Below are 21783 nucleotides of genomic sequence, written 5' to 3' on the forward strand. Positions count from 1 at the left end.
CCTTAATTCCCTTATTGGTTAAAAATCTATCTATCTGTGACTTGAATACATTCAATGAGCTAGCCTCAACTGCTTCCTTGGGCAGAGAATTCCACAGATTCACAACCCTCTGGGAGAAGAAATTCCTTCTTAACTCAGTTTTAAATTGTCTCCCCCGTATTTTGAGGCTATGCCCCCTAGTTCTAGTCTCCCCAAACAACCTCTCTGCCTCTATCTTGTCTATCCCTTTCATTATTTTAAATGTTTCTATAAGATCACCCCTCATCCTTCTGAACTCCAACGAGTAAAGACCCAGTCTACTCAGTCTATCATCATAAGGTAACCCCCTCATCTCCGGAATCAGCCTAGTGAATCGTCTCTGTACCCCCTCCAAAGCCAGTATATCCTTCCTTAAGTAAGGTGACCAAAACTGCACGCAGTACTCCAGGTGCGGCCTCACCAATACCCGATACAGTTGCAGCAGGACCTCCCTGCTTTTGTACTCCATCCCTCTCGCAATGAAGGCCAACATTCCATTCGCCTTCCTGATTACCTGCTGCACCTGCAAGCTAACTTTTTGGGATTCATGCACAAGGACCCCCAGGTCACTCTGCACCTCAGCATATTGTAATTTCTCTCCATTCAAATAATATTCCCTTTTACTGTTTTTTTTCCCAAGGTGGATGACCTCACACTTTCCGACATTGTATTCCATCTGCCAAACCTTAGCCCATTCGCTTAACCTATCTAAATCTCCTTGCAGCCTCTCTGTGTCCTCTACACAACCCGCTTTCCCACTAATCTTTGTGTCATCTGCAAATTTTGTTACACTCCACTCTGTCCACTCTTCCAGGTCATCTATGTATATTGTAAACAGTTGTGGTCCCAGCACCAATCCCTGTGGCACACCACTAACCACCGATTTCCAACCCGAAAAGGATCCATTTATCCCGACTGTCTGCTTTCTGTTCGCCAGCCAATTCTCTATCCATGCTAATACATTTCCTCTGACTCCGCGTACCTCCTATCTTCTGCAGTAACCTTTTGTGTGGCACCTTATCGAATGCCTTTTGGAGATCTAAATATACCACATCCATCGGTACACCTCTATCCACCATGCTCGTTATATCCTCAAAGAATTCCAGTAGATTAGTTAAACATGATTTCCCCTTCATGAATCCATGCTGCGTCTGCTTGATTGCACTATTCCTATCTAGATGTCCCGCTATTTCTTCCTTAATAGTTTCAAGCATTTTCCCCATTACAGATGTTAAACTAACCGGCCTATAGTTACCTGCCTTTTGTCATACCAATTAAGGGAGCAACTGCACCCAAGAATGACAGACCTGAATTTGTAACAAGTAAATAAGCTTCTAAAATATTTGTCCAGGCAGTTTTAATAATGTGGCTACTTTAATTTCACTGTTCAAGACAAACTACTCTTATTTGGCACCTAAGCCCTTACAACTGCATTACTCGCTCCCAACCATCCAGAACTATACACTTTTGGGTATACTTTTCAAATAAAATTAAGTTAATATAAAACATATGCATCCTAGTTCATGCAGGACCAGCTGGCACGATTTCATATTACAAATTTTTGAAGAGGTAACAGAGAACAGACAATGGTAATGCAGTAGATGTAATTTTTCTACATTTTCAAAAGGCCTTCGATAAGGTACCCCATAATAGACTAATGAATAAGATCAGAGCATGCTGAGTTAGGGGACAAGTAGCAGAATGGATCACTAGCTGGCTTCAAGACAGCAGAGAGTGGGAGTAAAGGGTAGCTATTCACAGTGGCAGAAGGTAGGTAATGGTGTTCCACAAGGATCAGTGCTGGGACCACTACTGTTCACAATTTACATTAACAATTTAGACTTTGGAATCAAGCTCAATTTCTAAATTTGCAGATTATACCAAATTTGGGGGTGATGGTCAATACTGAGGAGGACTGCAACAAATTACAGATGGACATTAATAAACTTGCAGTATGGGCAAATAATTGGCAAATGAAGTTCAACACACATAAATGTGAGGTAGTACATTTTGGTAGGAAGAATAGGGAGGCAACTTATTTCTTGGAAGGTGCGAGTCCAGGTGGGCTATAAGAAGGGGATTTCGGAGTACAAATACACCAATCACTAAAGGTTGCGTCATAGGTTAGCAAGGCCATAAGAAAGCAATCCAAGCACTAGGGTTTATTTCTAGAGCGATAGAATTGGGAAGTTATGCTAAACTTGTATCGAACCTTGGTTAGACCACACTTAGAGCACTGCGTGCAGTTCTGGGCGCTATAATTATAAAAAGACTATCGAGGCACTGGAGAGGGTGCAGAGAAGATTTACAAGGATGATAACAGAAATGCAAGGGTATACATATCTGGAAAGGATGCAGGCTGAATCTCTTTTTTTTTTTCTCTTGGGGGAAAAAAAAGAAGGCTGAGAGGTGACCCAATAGAGGTCTTTAAAATTATGAAAGGTTTTGATAGAATGGATACAGAGAATGTTTCCACTTGTGGGGAAGAGCATAATTAGAGGCCACTAATATAAGATAGTCATCAAGAAATCCAAATAGGGAATTCGGAAGAAACTTTTTTACCCAAAGAGTGGGATGAGAAAGTGGAATTCACTACCATTGAGTGGTTGAAGTGAATAGTGTAGATGCATTTAAGGGGAGGCTGGATAAGCATATGAGGGAGAGGGGAATAGAGGGTTCCGCTGACAGATAAGGAAAGACTGGAGGAGGCTCAAGTGGAGCATAAAGGCTGGCTTGGACTGCATAGCCTGCTTCTGTGCCGTATAGCCGATGTAATCCAATATAATGTACTTACTCAAGGATGTAACCATAGCACCCCCATGTGACCTGGGCCAGATACTTCTGCCTTTTGGATATATATTTCTTCAATCCCTGAAAGGAGACTGAATGAGTACTTGGTATGATGAGTCTTAATCTATCGTTGAACTACTTCATTTCCTAATGGGCTGATACTTACCCGAGAGAAATCGAGCCCTGTAGCTGGCGGCTCTGACCGCTTGTGACATTAATGTTCCACATATTTTGCAGTGGGGAGTGCCTGCACCATTGTAGAGCCCCAAATTTTCTGTGCGGCCCAGACAGCTAGCCCACTATGAACCTCTTCCCCGGCTTGTTCTCAGGACAGGAGCTTGGGTTCTGTCTCTTCTGTCCATCTGCCACCTCAATAAACTATCCTTGGTCACAGGATGGCTTACCGCATCCCCAGCAGGGCAGTGTACCACATAAGCTCCTTTGTCTCCTTCTTGAGCAGATGAAACACACACAGTTATTTTCTCCTGCACAACATGTGGTGCAGACTTGCAACCTGAACACACCCATGTTCTCTTGTGTGACAAGACAACTTCTAGGTTTTGGTCCCTTTTTTTTTAAGTTCAGTATTTGAGGTGAGGGTTGACCTTCCTGTCTGCTTTATCTTGAGCCCTTGGGTGTGGGTACTATTCTGGCCTCCCTGGGCTACGGAACCCTTAGAATCACATCAAATGCCACCGGCTATCAATCCTGCCACACTTCACTGTTCTTGGAGCCAATCAAGCATGCCTTCTGCCTGAAATTGCTGTAACTCCTACACACTCTATTCCGGTATGCTCAATTACCGACTTGTGCAGCAGCATGCGCTGGACCAATATGGCCAGCCTTGTACGGTGTCTCCCTGATTTCCTCACCTCTAAACTGCTTGTGCTCTGGAACTCCCTGCCTAAATCTCTTCGCCTCTTTACCTCTCTTTCCCCCTTCAAGACGCTCCTCAAAACATATCTCTTTGACCAATCATTTGGTCACCGCTAATTTCTACTTATGCGGCTCGGTGTCAAATCTTTATCTCCTGTGAAGCGCCTTGGGGTGTTTCACTATGTTAAAGACGCTTTATAAATATAAGTTGTTGTTTATAACCAATTCTATCTGTCATTGGCTGTTAAAATATGGAATGGTGTGGATGAATAATGTCCTCCTTTTATGACTCCTGCATAACCAAAATATGAGTCAAACTCTTACCATGGCTATTTTGGTGGTCATTCCACAGTCCAGAATGCAGACAATTTTACCCTTCTATGTAATGGTAGTCCTTCACCAGGCTGCAATGTATTATTGTGCCAGGGTCTCGCCACCCTGTTGCATGCATGTCATTTGCCATGACTGGCTGAAGAAAAGCACAACCTATCCACAGTGGCAGTCACTGCGTAACTGGCTGTTTGATTTCTCACAAGCTCGCATAGCCTCCTGGTTTGCATCGCAGGATTTCTAAGATGACCAGTAGTGGCTCACCTTGTGACCGTTCTTGCTACATGTAAAGAACCTGATCTCATTGTCTTCAGATGTGACTTCTGCTTGGCTTTCCTCTTTAGCTTCGCCCCAGGGAAGGTTTACTAGCTTATCAGCTCATCCATGGGACAATGTGAAGTGTCTGGTCTCTCAGTGTAATGGCTTATCTGTGCTCAAGGGGGCATAAAATGATCATGTGCCTAGTTTTACACTCCTGACCAGATTTTTAAATCAACTCAACAATTTCCAGAAATTGACTGCAAGCTCTCTTCTGATTAGTGACATTACAAGTTGGCTTGCCGTTCATTTTTGTCTTGCTTGTGGTGACTTGCCAACACTTCAAGTGTCGGGGCAAAACTATCAACATCATCCCCCTCTTTAGAATATGGAATAAGATTTGATTTAATAAAATAGTTGGCCCCAAGTTTTGCAAACCCACTTGCCAGACTTGCGGCTCATGCATTGTGTGCCAGTACAAGACTGACAACGCTATTTCTCCCTTTCGACTTGCTCATGCTGGCACTGTTCTCCTTCTTGTTGGCCTCTAATTCATACTCCATCTCTTCCTGCCTGCCTTACTCTTCCTGTCTACATCACACGATCTCCAACTGAAACTCGTTGGCTCGATTTTGGATTGTGATTTTTTTTTTTGATATTTCTTGTTCTCAATTCTAATCATTTGAAATTGCCGCCTTCACTAGTTTAATTCCGTAATCCACCACTATCACCAATTGTTGTTATGCATTCTGGTCTCTTGTAGAAACCTTCTATTATCTAAGTGCGCCATTCGTTTGTTTTAAGTTCCATAATTTTTATTGTTTTGTATTGTTCTATACCTACTTGCACAACCCAGGGATGTGACCATGGGATCTTGTGATGTAGATCAGATACACTTTTTTTTTGCACATGTATTTTTTCACTCTCTCTGAAGGTGATGCAAGACTTGATATAAAATCATTAAGCTGCTTTATTTCCCAATGGATGAATATACAGAACAACAGTTATGATTGGATTCCTTTAATTTTCATCAGTATAACTTGTCTTTGTAAAAATAATTAAGATGCTACACTTCCTCACTTCAGCAAGTCACCTCACTTGACTTCAAACCATTTTTCTAACTCCATTCTCCTACATTTCATCCTCCTCAGACCCTTTTGCTGTCTGACTACCTGGACAGTTAGTGTCCTGTTTCCAAAAACTAGACTGTTTGTATCGATGTTGGTGATTCTGCTTTATTTCTGGCTGTTCACTCCCTGAAAGAACACACATTTCCAACACATTGGATATGAGCATTTATCAGTTACTGAGACGAGCTAATAAATTGCTGCTTGTTTGCATCCCGAGGAAATACTATCAAAGCTAGATCATGAGCATCTTAACTGCTTACCATTTCGGTTTCCCTTTTTTACTTGCACAAATATGCTAGGCTTTGCAACACAACATTGTAAGGAATTTTAATTAAAAACAAATTTCTTATTGAAAATGGCTAGAAGATCCTGACCTGTGACAAATCGGTTTAGATAATTTGTTTTTAACCCATTTCAGTTATGTGATCTACCTAATTTGAATGTTGCTTAATAAATTCTCTATTTTCATTCCAGGAGGGATTTGCTGTGCCAGATGTAGCAGATGAACAGCCAGAAGAACAAGAGGAGTATTAAACCTATTGCTTAGATGCAGCATACCCATGGTTGGAATATCCTGTCAAAAATCATGTGTGCATATGCACATCCACAGGAAAAGACACTCTTATTTTCTGTAAAGTCAAAAAGAGCTTTGTTTGTAATTTTGTTAGTGTAAGCAAAATTAAAATGTACCTCCTTTCTAAAGTGCACTTTGCAGAAGTTTCAGTCCATATTTAACAATGACTGCTTCTACACTTTACATCTGAGCGGTATTTGCAGGTGTGGAAGTGGAAATTCTTGAAGGTCCTGCAGAGTGCTTTTGTAACATCTTGATGCTTTTTGCCACCACAAAGCATAAAATGCTCTTGGACAGTGTTAAACAGGTTGATAGAATGATCACTGCATGATAATGACTGTAAATTGCACTGTAACGGAAAGTGTATAGAATGGTTCAGATCTTTATACATTATCAGTTGTATGTTGATAGTTATAGCGTGTCCAAAATATGTTGTGTGTATGTGGCAAGCCAGTTCATTTGATGTGCAAGAAATAAGTTGCCGATAAATATCTTGCATGAATTTTTTTATGGTGAAATTGACGTTGGATCAACTGCAGGAAATCGTTGTGGTGCCAAAAGTTCCCACTACCAATTGTGGTTGTAACTACAGCGATAAAATATTTCCTGAATTCTTCTGTGGCCTTTTATTCCTTTTTCTGCCCTAAGACTTCAGTATGCTGTAAGAAAAATCAAACTTGGTCTTAAAACTACAGGGTGTTTTTCTACTCGAATCAATTTCTACTAACAATAAAGTTTGATATTTCAACAAAATTGTCTGTTGGAAATGTTGGTACATTTATAATCTTTAAAATATTCTGATTAAATATAGAACATTGCTAAAGAATAGTTTATTGCTAATTTAATTCGATCAGTTGTATTATTTAAAGCTAATCGCTGCATTTGTTCTGATTGAGAGTTTAGTTTATTCAATAAAGTAAGGATTAGAACCAGAAAGGAGGTTAATTAGGCTACATTATGGAAATATGATTTTTCTCTGCCTCTTTATTTCCTTCCTAGTTGGAAATTTGTCTTTTTTTTAGTGTTGCAAATAAAATGCCCATCTTTTGTATATTGAAAATAATTAAAAAAACAATCTAAAATGTATTTTGTCATTTACTTGCCACATTTTTGTGGTTTTACTTGTCTAGTAATGCTTTTAGACTTATTGTGTTGTTTTCCACTGTCATACTTTAGATCTGTTATATTTTAAGTGGTAAAAGAAAATGGAACAGAAAATAATCCTCATCTGTCATCTTTTGGGGGGGGGGTGAGTGGGTGAATTAAATCACCTCGAATATTCATCTGCCATAGGTATTTGAGGGGGAGTTGGTCATACATGGACACTGTCCCTTTTAAGAACTTCCTATCCAGTTGGTTGACTGTTCTCCACTTAGCTGTATATATTGTCCTGTTTTGGATATCACTCATTTTTTCTGTTTACATCATGCTTGATCATGGAACATTGTTGAAGTCGTGAGTTCCATTGTGTCCTGGTTGTTTTCATACTGCTCCGTTGGATAATCTGTATTGGAAAGGTTTTCTTTATCCTAATTTTGAAGAGCTTGGTTTGGTCGATATCCTTTTCAAGCCATAGTTCAAGTGGTTCTGCTTCATTTTGGTGCTTAAATCCCACATTAAAAATTGTGTATAATGTCTTGCATCCTTCCCAGTAACTCATAGCAGATATTGTTATATTGTAGAACTACTGGGATATTAAATTTGCTCTAAGCTCATCATTAGAGTTCTAGGAGAAGGTTTCATTTGCAAAGATGTGAACTTGGCTTCAAAGATGTTCATGCTTTCCTCCTATGGCTTAAGAAAACCTCTCCTGTTGGACCTATGAAATAAGTTTTCTTGTGTGTTCAGGTCACACAGGAAATCATCTGGAGGCAGGAAAAGCTTATGGGAGCACCCATCTAAGGATGACAAACAATGCTGTAAGCTAACTTGAGATAGGTAACCATGCCCGTATGTTTAGGGAGGGGAATCCTGGTCATTTAACTCCTTCACCATCAAACACAAATGTGACAAACTTCATTGTTCTATAGCCACAAGTACTACACACAAGGTTTATGATTTTTCACTGAGGTGGAGTCACTCATTCAAACAAAACCTCTAAATTCCAAGTTGGAACTTGCTACTCTCCATACAGGTTTTGATACTTCAGGAAGCTCTGGCACCAGCTGGCAAATCAGATTGTTAGTTTCTCATTTTTAAGAAAAAGCAGCTGAAGTCAAAAGTCCCTTCTATTGGTGGACACTTTTTAAAAAAAATTTTTGTTTAAAAAATGTTTAAATTCCCCTCTTACCAGCTTCTATAAATGGATTACTAATAGCCAATTAATGTGTTATAGTAGAGTAAAGGAGCAACATGCTGCTTCAGATTGCCTGTTCTGAGTTGCTGAGACAAAAGCATGCATAGGATAACTTACAAGTTTTGTGGTGTATGTTCCAGCATATCTTCAAATTATTTCCCAAAGAGGCGAATTCCCTCAAAAGCTGTTTTATTTCTTTCAAAGATGCACAGACCTGAGATATGTAATGTTTCTGTGGCACAAGCTGTTCTGGATATCTATCTGAATCATAAAATACTGGAACACAGGAGACGATCATTCGGCCCATCAAGATGGCCAGAGGTTATGCTCTGAAATTGTTGAACTCGATATTGAGTCCAGAAGGTTGTAAAGTGCCTAAACAAAAGTTGAAGTACTGTTCCTCGAGCTTGCGTTGAGCTGCATTGGAACAGTGGACTCTCAATTTCAGAGCATAACCTCTGGCCATCTTTGGCTCTCTTTTCGTCCTCTCTCTTTCTTTCCCCCCCCCCACCCCCCGTCTTATGTTTATTTTTTTTCTCTGTCTATAATGGCAACTGGTCATTACTATGCCATTCACACCCTATACAGATTAACCTTTTTCTAACCTCCATCATTACCTTTTGTGTCTCTAATCTCTCCTGCCTTCCATCCTATCACAGACCTTCCCTTTTGTTCTTTCTTCCCCTCCCCTTTGCAATGCTTAAGAATGTGCTCTTTTCGAACATTCGGCAGTTCTGACGAAGGGTCGTCGACCTGAAACGTTAACTTTGTTTTTCTCTCCACAGATGCTGCCTGACCTGCTTTGTTAATCTGTCCTGCACCTTCAAAGATTTGTGCACAAGTATACCCAGGTCACCCCCTTTAAAATTGTACCATTTAGCATGTATGATCTGTCATTCTTCCTACCAGAATGTATCACCTCGCACTGTTATGCATTGAATTTCATCTGCTATGTGTCCACCATTCCACTAGCTTGTCTCTTCAAGTTTATTACTATCTTCCTCACTGTTTACACTTTCAAGTTTAGTGTCATCTGCAAATTTTGAAATTATCCTGTACCTCCAAGTCATTAATGTACATCAAGAACCTTTGGGGATGCCACTGCATGCCTCCTTCCAGACTGAAACACGGCCATTCACCACAACACTTTTTTTTTCTATCCCATTGCCAATTTTGTATCCCTGCTGATACTGCCTGTTTTATCCTATGGCTTCAAATTTACCAATAAGTCTAGTATATGGTACTTTATCAAACACCTTTTGAAAGTCCATATACACATCAACTGCACTGTCCTCATCCGCCCTCTGTTACCTCATCAAAAAACTCAAGTTAGTTGAACACTATTTGCCCTTAAAAAATCCATGCTGGCTCTCCTTTTATTAGTCCATTTTCCTCTGCATTATTGTTTCTAAAAGCTTCCCCATCACTGATAACTGGCTGGCCTGTAATTGCAAGGCTTATCCTCCCTTTGTTTGAACAAGGGTGTAACATTTGTAATCCTCCAGTCCTTTGGCACTACCCCTGTAGTTAAAGAGGATTGGAAGATTGTGGCCACTACCTCCACAATTTCTACCTTTCCTTCAGCAACTTAGGATGCATCCGGACCGAATGGCTTATCCACTTTAATTACCACCAGCCTGTCTAGTACTTCCTCTATCTATTTTTGTCTCGTGCTGCATCCCAGCAACATCCTTGCTTACCATAACTTTGGCAAAGCCCTCTTCCTTGGTAAACATTGATGTAAAGTATTGATTTAGTACCTTGACCATGCCTTCTGCCTCCACTAATAGTTCTCCATTTTGGTCCCGACTCTGCCTCACTGCTCCTTTTGATCATGCTTTTATAGTTGATATGCTTATAGAAGGCCTTTGGGCTCCCTTTTATGTTAGATGCCAATCTATTACTAAGAACATAACAAATAGGGGTAGGCCGTTCGGCCCTTCGAGTCTGCACCGCCTTTCAATAAGATCATGGCTGATTTACCTCAACTCTCACCTTCCTAAATTATCCCCGTATCCCTTGATTGCCTTAATATCCAAAAAACTATTGATCTGTGTTTGGAATATACTCTGACTGATCATCCACAACCTCTGGGGTAGAGAATTCCAAAGATTCACTACTCTTTGAGTGAAGACATTTTTCATCAGTCCTAAATGGCTGACCCCTTACTCTGAGATTGTACTCTGAGATCCCAACCACGGGAAACATCCTCCCTGTCTACCCTGTAAGAATTTTATGTTTCAATTCAATCACCTTTCATTCTTCTAAATTCTAGGGAATGTAGGCTGTCTTCTGAATCTCTCCTCACAGGTCCAGCCCAGGTATCAGTTGGGTGAACCTTCGTTGTACTGCTAAGGCAAGTATATCCTTAGGTAAGACTACTGACATTGTACACAGTACTCCAGATGTAATCTCATCAAGCCCTTACATAATTGCAGTAAGACTTATTTACTCTTGTGCTCCACTCCTTTTGTATTAAAGGCTAACATAGAATCAGAAATCTGTAGCATAGAAGGAGGCCATTCGATCCATCATGTCTGTGCCAGCCAAAAAAGAGCTATCTAGCCTAATCCCGTTTTCAGCTCTTGGTCCGTAACCTTGCAGGTTATGGCACTTCAGGTGCATATCCAAGTACTTTTTAAATGTGATTAGGTTTTCTGCCTCTACCACCCTTTTAGTCAGTGAGTTCCAACCTTCCACAATCCTCTGGGTGAAAAGTTCTCAACCCTCTAATCCTTCTACCAATTACTTTAAATCTATGCTCCCTGGTTATTGATTTCTCTGCTAACAGAAATCGGTCCTTCCTATCCATTCTATTTAGGCCCCTCAATTTTATACACCTCAATTAAATCTCCCCTCAGCCTTCTCCTCTGTTCCAAAGAAAACAACCCAAGTCTATTCAATCTTTCCTCATAGCTAAAATTCTTCAGTCTACAGCTTTCTTCCTCATTATCAACCACATAGCCAATTTTATGTATCACATGCAACTTCTTAATTATCCCCCTACATTGAAGTCTAAATCATTGATATATACCACAAAAAGCAAGGCACCTAGTATTGAGTTCTGTGGAACCCCACTGGAAACAACCTTCCAGCCGCAAAAACACCTGTCGACCATTACCCTTTGTTTCCTACCACTGAGCCAATTTGCCACTTTCTCTTGGATCCAATGGGCTTTTACTTTCCTGACCTGTCTGCCATTCCTTATCAAAATCCTTGCTAAAGTCTATGTAGACGACATCAAACGCCCTATCACCGTCGACCCTTGTTATCTCCTCACAAAATTCAATCATGTTAGTCGAACAAGATCTTCCCTTACCAAATCTATGCTGACTATCCTTGGTTAATCTGTGCCTTTCAAAATGACGATCGGAAAAAATTCTGAAGGAAAGTATCAATCATTTGCCCATCACGGAGGTTAGGGTGATTGGCTTGTAATTATTTGGTCTATCCCTTTCTCACTTTTAAACAAAGGTACAAAGTTAACATACCATTTGTTTTCCTAATTGCTTGCTGTACCTTCATGTTAACTTTGTGATTAGTGTACAAGGGACACACATTTCGCAATCTCCTTTTTTTAAAAAAATTCTACTTTCCCTACAAAAGTGGATAATTTCACATTTCTGCACAGGACACTAAAATATCCCAATAATCAAAGGGCTATAGGAAGGGAGGAACTTAATACTATCACCTAAAGAAGTAGTACTTGGTAAAATATTCAGACTAAAGGCAGACTAGTCTCCTGGACCCGATGGCTTGCAGCCTAGGGTCTTAAAAGAAGTGGCTGCAGAGATAGTGGATGCATTGGTTGTAATCTACCAAAATTCCCTGGATTCTGGGGAGGTTCCAGCGGATTGGAAAACCGCAAATGTAACAACGTCTTTTTTAAAAAAAAAAAGGAGGCAGACAGAAAGCAGGAAACTCGACCAGTTAACATCTGTTGGTAAAATGCTGGAGTCCATTACTAAGTAAGCAGTAGCAGGACATTTGGAAAAGCATAATTCAATCAAGCAAAGTCAGCATGGTTTTATGAAAGGGAAATCATGTTTGACAAATTTGCTGGAGTTCTTTGAGGATGTAACGAGCAGGGTGTATAAGGAGGGACCAGTGGATGTGGTGTATTTGGATTTCCAGAAGGCATTCGATAAGGTGCCACATAAAAGGTTACTGCACAAGATAACAGTTCACGGGGTTGGGGGTAATATATTAGCATGAATAGATGATTGGCTAAGTAACAGAAAACAGAGAGTCGGGATAAGTGGGTCATTTTCTGGTTGGCAGTAACTAGTGGGGTGCAGCAGGGATCAGTGCTGGGGCCTCAACTATTTACAATCTATATGGAAGAAACGACCTAGCCAAGTTTGCTGACTATACAAAGATGGGAGGAAAAGCAATGTGTGAAGAGGCACAAAAAATTTGCAAAGGGATATAGACAGGCTAAGTGACTGGGCAAAAATTGGCAGATGGAGTATAATGTGGGAAAATGTGAGGTTATCCACTTTGGCAGAAAAAATAGAAAAGCAAATTATAATTTAAATGTAGAAAAATTGCAAAGTACAGAGGGACCTGGGGGTCCTTGTGCATGAAGCACCAAAAGTTAGTATGCAGGTACAGCAAGTATCAGGAAGGTAAATGGAATATTGGCCTTTATTTCAAGGGGATAGAGTATAAAAACAGAGAAGTCCTGCTACAACAGTACAGGATATTGGTGAGACCACACCTAGAGTACTGTGTACAGTTTTGGTCTCCGTATTTAAGGAAGGATTTACTTGTATTGGAGGCTGTTCAAAGAAGTTTCAACGAGGTTGATTCCAGAGATGAAGGGGTTGACTTATGAAGATAGGTTGGACCTATACTCATTGAAGTTCAGAATGATGAGAGGTGATCTTATCGAAACATGTAAGATAATAAAGGGGCTTGACAAGGTGGATGCAGAGATGATATTTCCACTCATAGGGGAAATTAAAACTAGAGAGCATAGTCTCAGAATAAGGGGCCACCCATTTAAAACTAAGGTGAGGAATTTCTTCTGAGGATTGTAAATCTCTCGAATTATCTGCCCCAGAGAGCTGTGGAGAGATTGGGTCATTGAATATATTTAAGGCGGAGATGGACAGATTTGTGAGTGATAAGGGAATAAAGGGTTATGGGAAGTGGAGCTGAGTCCATGATCAGATCAGCCATGACCTTATTAAATGGCAGGCTCGAGAGGCCAAATGGCCGCCTCCTATTCCTATTTCTTCTATTCCATCTACCATGTTCTTGCCCACTCGCATAACCTGTCTATATCCCTTTGCATCCTCCTCACTATTTACTTTTCCACCTAGCTTTGCATTGTCAGCAAATTTAGATGCATTACACTCACCCCCCTCATCTAAATCATTGATCTAGATTATAAATAGCTGAGGCCCAAGCACTGATCCTTGCGGCACCCCACTCATGACAGCCTGCCAATCAGAAATGGCCCATTTATTCCTGCTCTCTGTTGTCTGTCCATTAACTAATCCTCAATCCATGCTAAAATGTTACCCCTAATCCCAAGAGCCCTAATTTTGTGTAACAGCCTCTTGTGTGGTACCTTATCAAAGCTTTCTGAAAATCCAAATACACTACATCCACTGGTTCCCCTTATCTACCCTGCTAGTTTAATCATTAAAAAATGAACCAATTTGACACAGAATTTCCCTTTCATAAATCTGTGTTGCTTCTGCCCAATCACAATTTCCTAAGTGGCCTGTTGCTGCATTCCTAATAATAGATTCTCACATTTTCCCTACTACTGATGTCAGGCTAACTGTCTCTAGTTCCCTGTTTTCTATCTCCTCTTTCTTGAATAGTGGGGTTACATTTGCTACCTTCCAATCTGTGGGAACCGTTCTAGAATGTAAGGAATTATTTTAAGACGGATTGCAAAAGTTTCTATAGATATGTAAAGAGAAAAAGGTTAGTAAAGACAAACGTAGGTCCCCTGCAGTCAGAATCAGGGGAAGTCATAACTGGGAACAAAGAAATGGCGGACCAATTGAACAAGTACTTTGGTTCGGTATTCACTGAGGAGGACACAAACAACCTTCCGGATATAAAAGGGGTCGGAGGGTCTAGTAAGGAGGAGGAACTGAGGGAAATCCTTATTAGTCGGGAAATTGTGTTGGGGAAATTGATGGGATTGAAGGCCGATAAATCCCCAGGGCCTGATGGACTGCATCACAGAATACTTAAGGAGGTGGCCTTGGAAATAGTGGATGCATTGACAGTCATTTTCCAACATTCCATTGACTCTGGATCAGTTCCTATGGAGTGGAGGGTAGCCAATGTAACCCCACTTTTTAAAAAAGGAGGGAGAGAGAAAACAGGGAATTATAGACCGGTCAGCCTGACATCGGTAGTGGGTAAAATGATGGAATCAATTATTAAGGATGTCATAGCAGTGCATTTGGAAAGAGGTGATATGATAGGTCCAAGTCAGCATGGATTTGTGAAAGGGAAATCATGCTTGACAAATCTTCTGGAATTTTTTGAGGATGTTTCCAGTAGAGTGGACAAGGGAGAACCAGTTGATGTGGCATATTTGGACTTTCAGAAGGCTTTCGACAAGGTCCCACACAAGAGATTAATGTGCAAAGTTAAAGCACATGGGATTGGGGGTAGTGTGCTGACATAGATTGAGAACTGGTTGTCAGACAGGAAGCAAAGAGTAGGAGTAAATGGGGACTTTTCAGAATGGCAGGCAGTGACTAGTGGGGTACCGCAAGGTTCTGTGCTGGGGCCCCAGCTGTTTACACTGTACATTAATGATTTAGACGAGGGGATTAAATGTAGTATCTCCAAATTTGCGGATGACACTAAGTTGGGTGGCAGTGTGAGCTGCGAGGAGGATGCTATGAGGCTGCAGAGCGACTTGGATAGGTTAGGTGAGTGGGCAAATGCATGGCAGATGAAGTATAATGTGGATAAATGTGAGGTTATCCACTTTGGTGGTAAAAACAGAGAGACAGACTATTATCTGAATGGTGACAGATTAGGAAAAGGGGAGGTGCAACAAGACCTGGGTGTCATGGTACATCAGTCATTGAAGGTGGGCATGCAGGTACAGCAGGCGGTTAAGAAAGCAAATGGCATGTTGGCCTTCATAGCGAGGGGATTTGAGTACAGGGGCAGGGGAGGTGTTGCTACAATTGTACAGGGCCTTGGTGAGGCCACACCTGGAGTTATTGTGTACAGTTTTGGTCTCCTAACCTGAGGAAGGACATTCTTGCTATTGAGGGAGTGCAGCGAAGGTTCACCAGACTGATTCCCGGGATGGCGGGACTGACCTATCAAGAAAGACTGGATCAACTGGGCTTGTATTCACTGGAGTTCAGAAGAATGAGAGGGGACCTCATAGAAACGTTTAAAATTCTGACGGGGTTAGACAGGTTCGATGCAGGAAGAATGTTCCCAATGTTGGGGAAGTCCAGAACCAGGGGACACAGTCTAAGGATAAGGGGGAAGCCATTTAGGACCGAGATGAGGAGGAATTTCTTCACCCAGAGAGTGGTGAACCTGTGGAATTCTCAACCACAGAAAGTTGTTGAGGCCAATTCACTAAATATATTCAAAAAGGAGTTAGATGAAGTCCTTACTACTAGGGGAATCAAGGGGTATGGTGAGAAAGCAGGAATGGGGTACTGAAGTTGCATGTTCAGCCATGAACTCATTGAATTGCGGTGCAGGCTAGAAGGGCCGAATGGCCTACTCCTGCACCTATTTTCTATGTTTCTAAAACCCTTGAAGTAGGCCATCCGGTCCAGGGGATTTGTCGGCTTTTAGTCCCATTAATTTCTCCAGCATTATTTCTTCAGTTCCTCATCTTCACTAGATCCTTGGTTCCCCACTATTTCTGGAAAGTTTTGTGTCTTCAGTGAAGACAGATACAAAGTAATTGTTTAATGTCACAGCCATTTCCTTATTCCCCTGTCTCTGCCTGTATGGGACCCACGTTTACATTTGCCAATCTCTTCCTTTGGCCAGGTCCAAGATCACCCCAACCTCTGTCGTTGATCTACAGTACGCGGACGACGCCTGTGACTGCGCACATTCTGAGGCTGAACTCCAGTATATAGTCGATGTATTCACTGAGGCAAATGAAAGCATAGGTCTTGCACTTAACATCCGTAAGACAAAGGTCCTCGACCAGCCTGTCCTCGCCGCACACAGCATTGCCCCCCCCCCCCCCCCCCCAAGTCATCAAGATTCACGGTGCGGCCCTCGACAACGTGGACCATTTCCCATACCTCAAGAGCCTCTTATCAACAAAAGCAGACATTGATGCAGAGATTCAACATCGCCTCCAGTGCAGCCTTTGGCCGTCTGAGGAAAAGTGTGTTGGAAGGCCAGGCTCTCAAATCTACCACCAAGCTAATGGTCTACAGGGCTGTGGTACTACCCACCCTCCTGTGTGGATCAGAGGCATGGACGATTTACAGAAGACACCAAGTCGCTGGAGGTATATCAGCAATGACGTCTCCGCAAATCCCCTAGGAGGACAGGCACACCAACATCAGTGTCCTCATCCAGGCTAAAATCCCAGCATTGAAGCACTGACCACACGCGATCAGCTTCGCTGGGCATGCCAGACACGAGACTCTCTAAGCAAATACTCTATGTGGAGATCCTTCTCAGCAAATGAGCCAAAGGTGGGCTGGGGAAACATTACAAAGCCTCCATGATAAAGTGCGACATCACCACTGACACCTGGAAGTCCCTGGCTGAAGACTGCCCTAGGTGGAGAAAGTGCATCCGGGAGGGCGTTGAGCTCTTCAAATCTCAACGGCGAGAGCATGAAGAGGTAAAGCGCAGGCAGCGGAAAGAGCGTGTGGCAAACCAGTCCCACCCACCCCTTCCCTCGACGAATGTCTGTCCCACCTGTGACAGAGTTTGTGGCTCGCATATTGCCACCAAAGAACTCACTTCAGGTGTGGAAGCAAGTCTTCCTCGATTCCGAGGGACTGCCTATGATGATACTGATGATGACACACCGAAATAGGCTTTTACAGTTTTTTATGTCTCGTGCTAGTTTGCTCTCATTCTATTTTCTTTCTCATCAATTTCTTCCTCCTCCTGTGCTGAATTCTAAAATCATCCCAATCCTCAGGCTTACTATTTTTTGGCAACGTTATAACCCCTTTTCTCTGATATAATTTTTAACTTCTCGTTCGCCACGGTTGGACCATTTTTCCTGAGAGTTTTTATTCTTTAAGGGAATGTATGGTGTGAATTATTTATTTAAATGTTTGTCATTGCTTATCTGCCATCATATCTTTTTTAATCTAGTTTCCCAACCTACCTTAGCCAACTCTCCTCTCATATCTATACAGTTTGCTCTGTTCAGATTTAAGACCTAAGTTTTGGATTTAACTAAATCACTTTCAAACTTAATATAAAATTCTATCATATTACGGTCACTCTTCCCTAAAGGCCCCTTTACGACAAGGTTACTAATGAACCCTTTCTCATTGCACAATGATCTAAAATAGCCTGTTCTCTAGTTGGTTCCTCAACATACTGATCCAGTAAACTATCTTGAATGCATTCTGTGAACTCGTCCCCTGCACTATTACTGCGAATTTGATTTGCCCAGTTTATTTGAAAATTTAAGTCCCCCATGATTATTGTATTACCTTTGTTACATGCACTTCTAATTTCCTGATTTATACAGTGCCTGACATTATAACTACTGTTAGGGGGCCTATAAACTACTCCTAGCAGTGCTTTCTGCCCCTTATTGTTTCTTAAATTCCACCCAAAGTGATTCTACATCTTGTTTTTCTGAGTTAAGATCCTTTCCCTCAATTGTATTTATCCCAATCCTTTATTATCAGAGCAACGCTCCCTCCACCCCCTCCCTTTTCCATTCTGCCTATCTCTTCTAAAAGTCGAGTATCCTGGAATATTTAGTTGCCAGCCTTGGTCATTCTGCAACCACATCTCCATAATGGCTATTAAATCAAACCCACTTACTGCAGACATGGTCGTCCGGGATCGCAATTCTCCCACATGCTGCAGTTGTGGCACACCACCTGCACTGCCATCCCTATATAATCTTGCTTAATTTATTTAATTAATGAAAGTTATTTATTTAATTAACTTAGTTTTTAGTTTTTTTAACTAATTACTTGATCTAGTTTAAGTTGTACGTAAATTAAATTAAATATTTAATTGTAACACATAGCACTACAAGTATTAGAGGCACAAAGCAGCACCTCCTTCCTCCTATGTACCAAATCCCCAACTTTTACACTCTATATTTTGCACTCCACTTCCTGTACAGACCACTCTGTGCACCAGCAGATTCTCGTACTGTCGCTTTGCCCTTCTTATTTCCTTTTTTTTACTTCTCTACTTTTTATATTCAGCCTGATTCACCCATGTATTATCAAGCTGACATTTGTCATACTCCCCTTTTTCTGCTTCATCCTACTCTCAATCTCCTTTGTCATCCAGAGAACTCTGGCTTTGGTTGCCCTTCCTTTCCCAATATCCTAGCTCAATTTTGTTTTGATTCTAAAAAAAAATCTAGCAGCAGAACAGCACCACTTCTACAATAAGCCATCTACAAATGTTTTTTTTCCAATGCAAGAGTACAGCCCTGAATCGTGCTTCACTGTATCTTTTTTAAACGGGGGTCTTCCAATACTTTGTCCAGAAGGGAGGGCCAAAAAGGATTTCTGTTGCAGCTATTAGGACTTTTATGGGGGAAAATTCTGTGGTGCCCCGTTTGGGGATGGTAACACGCGCGAGGTGTGAGACTTTGCACCAGGCGCAGAGTTTTCGCTTCTCGCGAGTAATTGAGGTTACCACCCCCAAAAGGAAGTGGAGCGCAAAACAACGTGCTCCACTTCCTTTCTGGGGCGCTAGCAGGCTGGACGTGTCAAGAATGGAGTGCAGCGCTGTGCCTCGTATGAGGGGCTCGTCCCTTAACGGAGTGCAGTAACAGCTCAGAGTGCAAAGGTAAGAGTTTGGTAAGTGGGAGAATTTTAAGGGTTAATCCCTTTTTAAACCATGTCAAGGTTGGTGTAAATTACTAGTGACAATTTCTAGTAGCTTCTAAAGGTAAAATAAGATTACAAGTTTAAGTAAAACTGAAATATTAAACAGATAGGATTCTTGTAGGTTTAAGCAGAGACAAACAAGCAAGTTAGCTTAGTTAATTGGCCAGCTAGTAAAAACTGGTTCCCTAAACAGGCCAGTGGTGAGTCAGCTAGAAACAGTATAAAAGAGAGGGTTTTGTGCAGACCTGCACGGAGTGCAGCAGCAGCTCAAAGTGCAACTGTAAGAGTTTGGTCAGTGGGAACTGGAGGTGTTGCTTTGTCTTGTTTTCCCCACCAATGCTGACTCCCTGACCTGGGAGGAAAAGAAAATGAAGTGTGACATCACAGCCAAGAGGGTAAGTGATTGGCTGGTTGATTGGTGAGTAGTTTTTCTTTTTTCCTTATCTTGTCAGTAAGCAACCTTTGGCATTGTTGCCAAATTAGCTTATTTTAAGGGTTAAGTCATGGCAGGAGAGCCCAGACCCGTGTTATGCTCCTCCTGTGCCATGTGGGAAATCATGGACACTTCCAGTGTCCCTGACGACTACATGTGCAGGAAGTGTATCCAGCTGCAGCTCCTGTTAGACCGCATGATGGCACTGGAGCTGCGGATGGATTCACTCTGGAGCATGCGTGATACTAAGGATGTTGTGGATAGCACGTTCAGTGAGTTGGCCACACCGCAGATAGAGGATGGGTGACCATCAGGCAGAGCAGGAGTAGGAAGGCAGTGCAGGAGTCCCCTGTGGTCATCTCCCTCCAAAACAGATATACCGCTTTGGATATTGTTGGGGAGATGGCTCACCAAGGGAAGGCCGAAGCAGCCAAGTTCATGGCACCGTGCGTGGCTCTGCTGCACAGGAAGGCAGGAAAAAGAGTGGGAGAGCGAAGGTGTTAAGGGATTCTACTGTAAGGGGGATAGATAGGCGTTTCTGCGGTCACAACCCAGACTCCAGAATGGTATGTTGCCTCCCTGGTGCAAGGGTCAAGGATGTCTTGGAACAGCTGCAGGGCATTCTGGAGGGGGAGGGTGAACAGCCAGTTGTCGTGGTGCATATAGGTACCAACAATATAGGTAAAAAGCGGGATGAGGTCCTACAAGCTGAATTTAGGGAACTAGGAGTTAAATTAAAAAGTAGCACCTCAAAGGTAGTAATCTCAGGATTGCTACCAGTGCCACGTGCTAGTCAGAGTAGAAATAGCAGGATAGCTAAGATGAATACATGGCTTAAGGAGTGGTGTAAGAGGGAGGGATTCAAATTCCTGGGACATTGGAACCGGTTCTGGGGGAGGTGGGACCAGTACAAACCGGACGGTCTGCACCTAGGCAGGACTGGAACCAATGTCCTAGGGGGTGTGTTTGCTCGTGCTGTTGGGGAGGGGTTAAACTAATATGGCAGGGAGATGGGAACCTATGCAGGGAGACAGAGGGAAATAAAATGGGGGCAGAAACAAAAGATAGAAAGGAGGGCAAAGAAACCCAGGGCACAAATCAAAAAGGACCACATTACAGCAAAATTCTAAAGGGACAAAGTGTGTTAAAAAGACAAGCCTGAAGGCTCTGTGCCTCAATGCAAGAAGTATTCGTAATACGGTGGATGAATTAACTGCGCAGGCAGCTATTAACGATTAGGATATAATTGGGATTACGGAGACATGGATCCAGGGTGACCAAGGCTGGGAACTCAACATCCAGTGATATTCAACATTCGGGAAGAATAGACAGAAAGGAAAAGGAGGTGGGGTAGCGTTGCTGGTTAAAGAGGAAATTAACACAATAGTAAGAAAGGACATTAGCATGGATGATGTGGAATCTGTATGGGTAGAGCTGCGGAATACCAAAGGGCAGAAAACGCTAGTGGAAGTTGTATACAGACCACCAAACAGTAGTCGTGAGGTTGGGGATGGCATCAAACAAGAAATTAGGGATGCGTGCAATAAAAGTACAGCAGTTATCATGGACGACTTTAATGTACATATAGATTGGGCTAACCAAGCTGGTACCAAGCAATGGAGGAGGATTTCCTGGAGTGTATTAGGGATGGCTTTCCAGACGAATATGTCGAGGAACCAACTAGAGAGCTGGCCATCCTAGACTGGGTGTTGTGTAATGAAAGGACTAATTAGCAATCTTGTTGTGTGAGGCTTCCTGGGGAAGAGTGACCATAATATGGTAGAATTCTTTATTAAGATGGAGAGTGACAGTTAATTCAGAGACTAGGTCCTGAACTTAAGGAAAGGTAACTTCGATGGTATGAGACGTGAATTGGCTAGAATAGACTGGCGAATAATACTTAAAGGTTTGACGGTGGATAGGCAATGACAGACATTTAAAGATCACATGGATGAACTTCAACAATTGTACATCCCTGTCTGGAGTAAAAATAAAACTGGGAAGGTGGCTCAACCGTGGCTAACAAGGGAAATTAAGGATAGTGTTAA

The 21783-nt window shown here is 42.0% G+C and overlaps 2 protein-coding genes across 4 annotated transcripts in view; both read left to right on the forward strand.

The window, feature by feature from the left end:
- LOC139277569 (microtubule-associated protein RP/EB family member 1-like) overlaps nucleotides 1–6729 on the forward strand; it is a 53885-nt gene extending 47156 nt beyond the window's left edge. For both annotated transcript variants that reach the window (XM_070896206.1, XM_070896205.1), the window contains exon 7: nucleotides 5877–6729. In XM_070896206.1, the coding sequence (XP_070752307.1) occupies nucleotides 5877–5936 (60 nt within the window). In that variant the 3' untranslated portion in view covers nucleotides 5937–6729. The remainder of the gene's footprint in view (nucleotides 1–5876) is intronic.
- Nucleotides 6730–19171: 12442 nt separating this feature from the next.
- Nucleotides 19172–21783, forward strand: part of acss2 (acyl-CoA synthetase short chain family member 2) — a 115639-nt gene continuing 113027 nt past the window's right edge. For both annotated transcript variants that reach the window (XM_070896212.1, XM_070896211.1), the window contains exon 1: nucleotides 19172–19261. The gene's annotated coding sequence lies outside the window, so the exon portion shown is untranslated. The remainder of the gene's footprint in view (nucleotides 19262–21783) is intronic.

Source organism: Pristiophorus japonicus, chromosome 12, assembly GCF_044704955.1.
Source record: "Pristiophorus japonicus isolate sPriJap1 chromosome 12, sPriJap1.hap1, whole genome shotgun sequence".
NCBI classification, from domain to species: Eukaryota; Metazoa; Chordata; class Chondrichthyes; family Pristiophoridae; genus Pristiophorus; species Pristiophorus japonicus.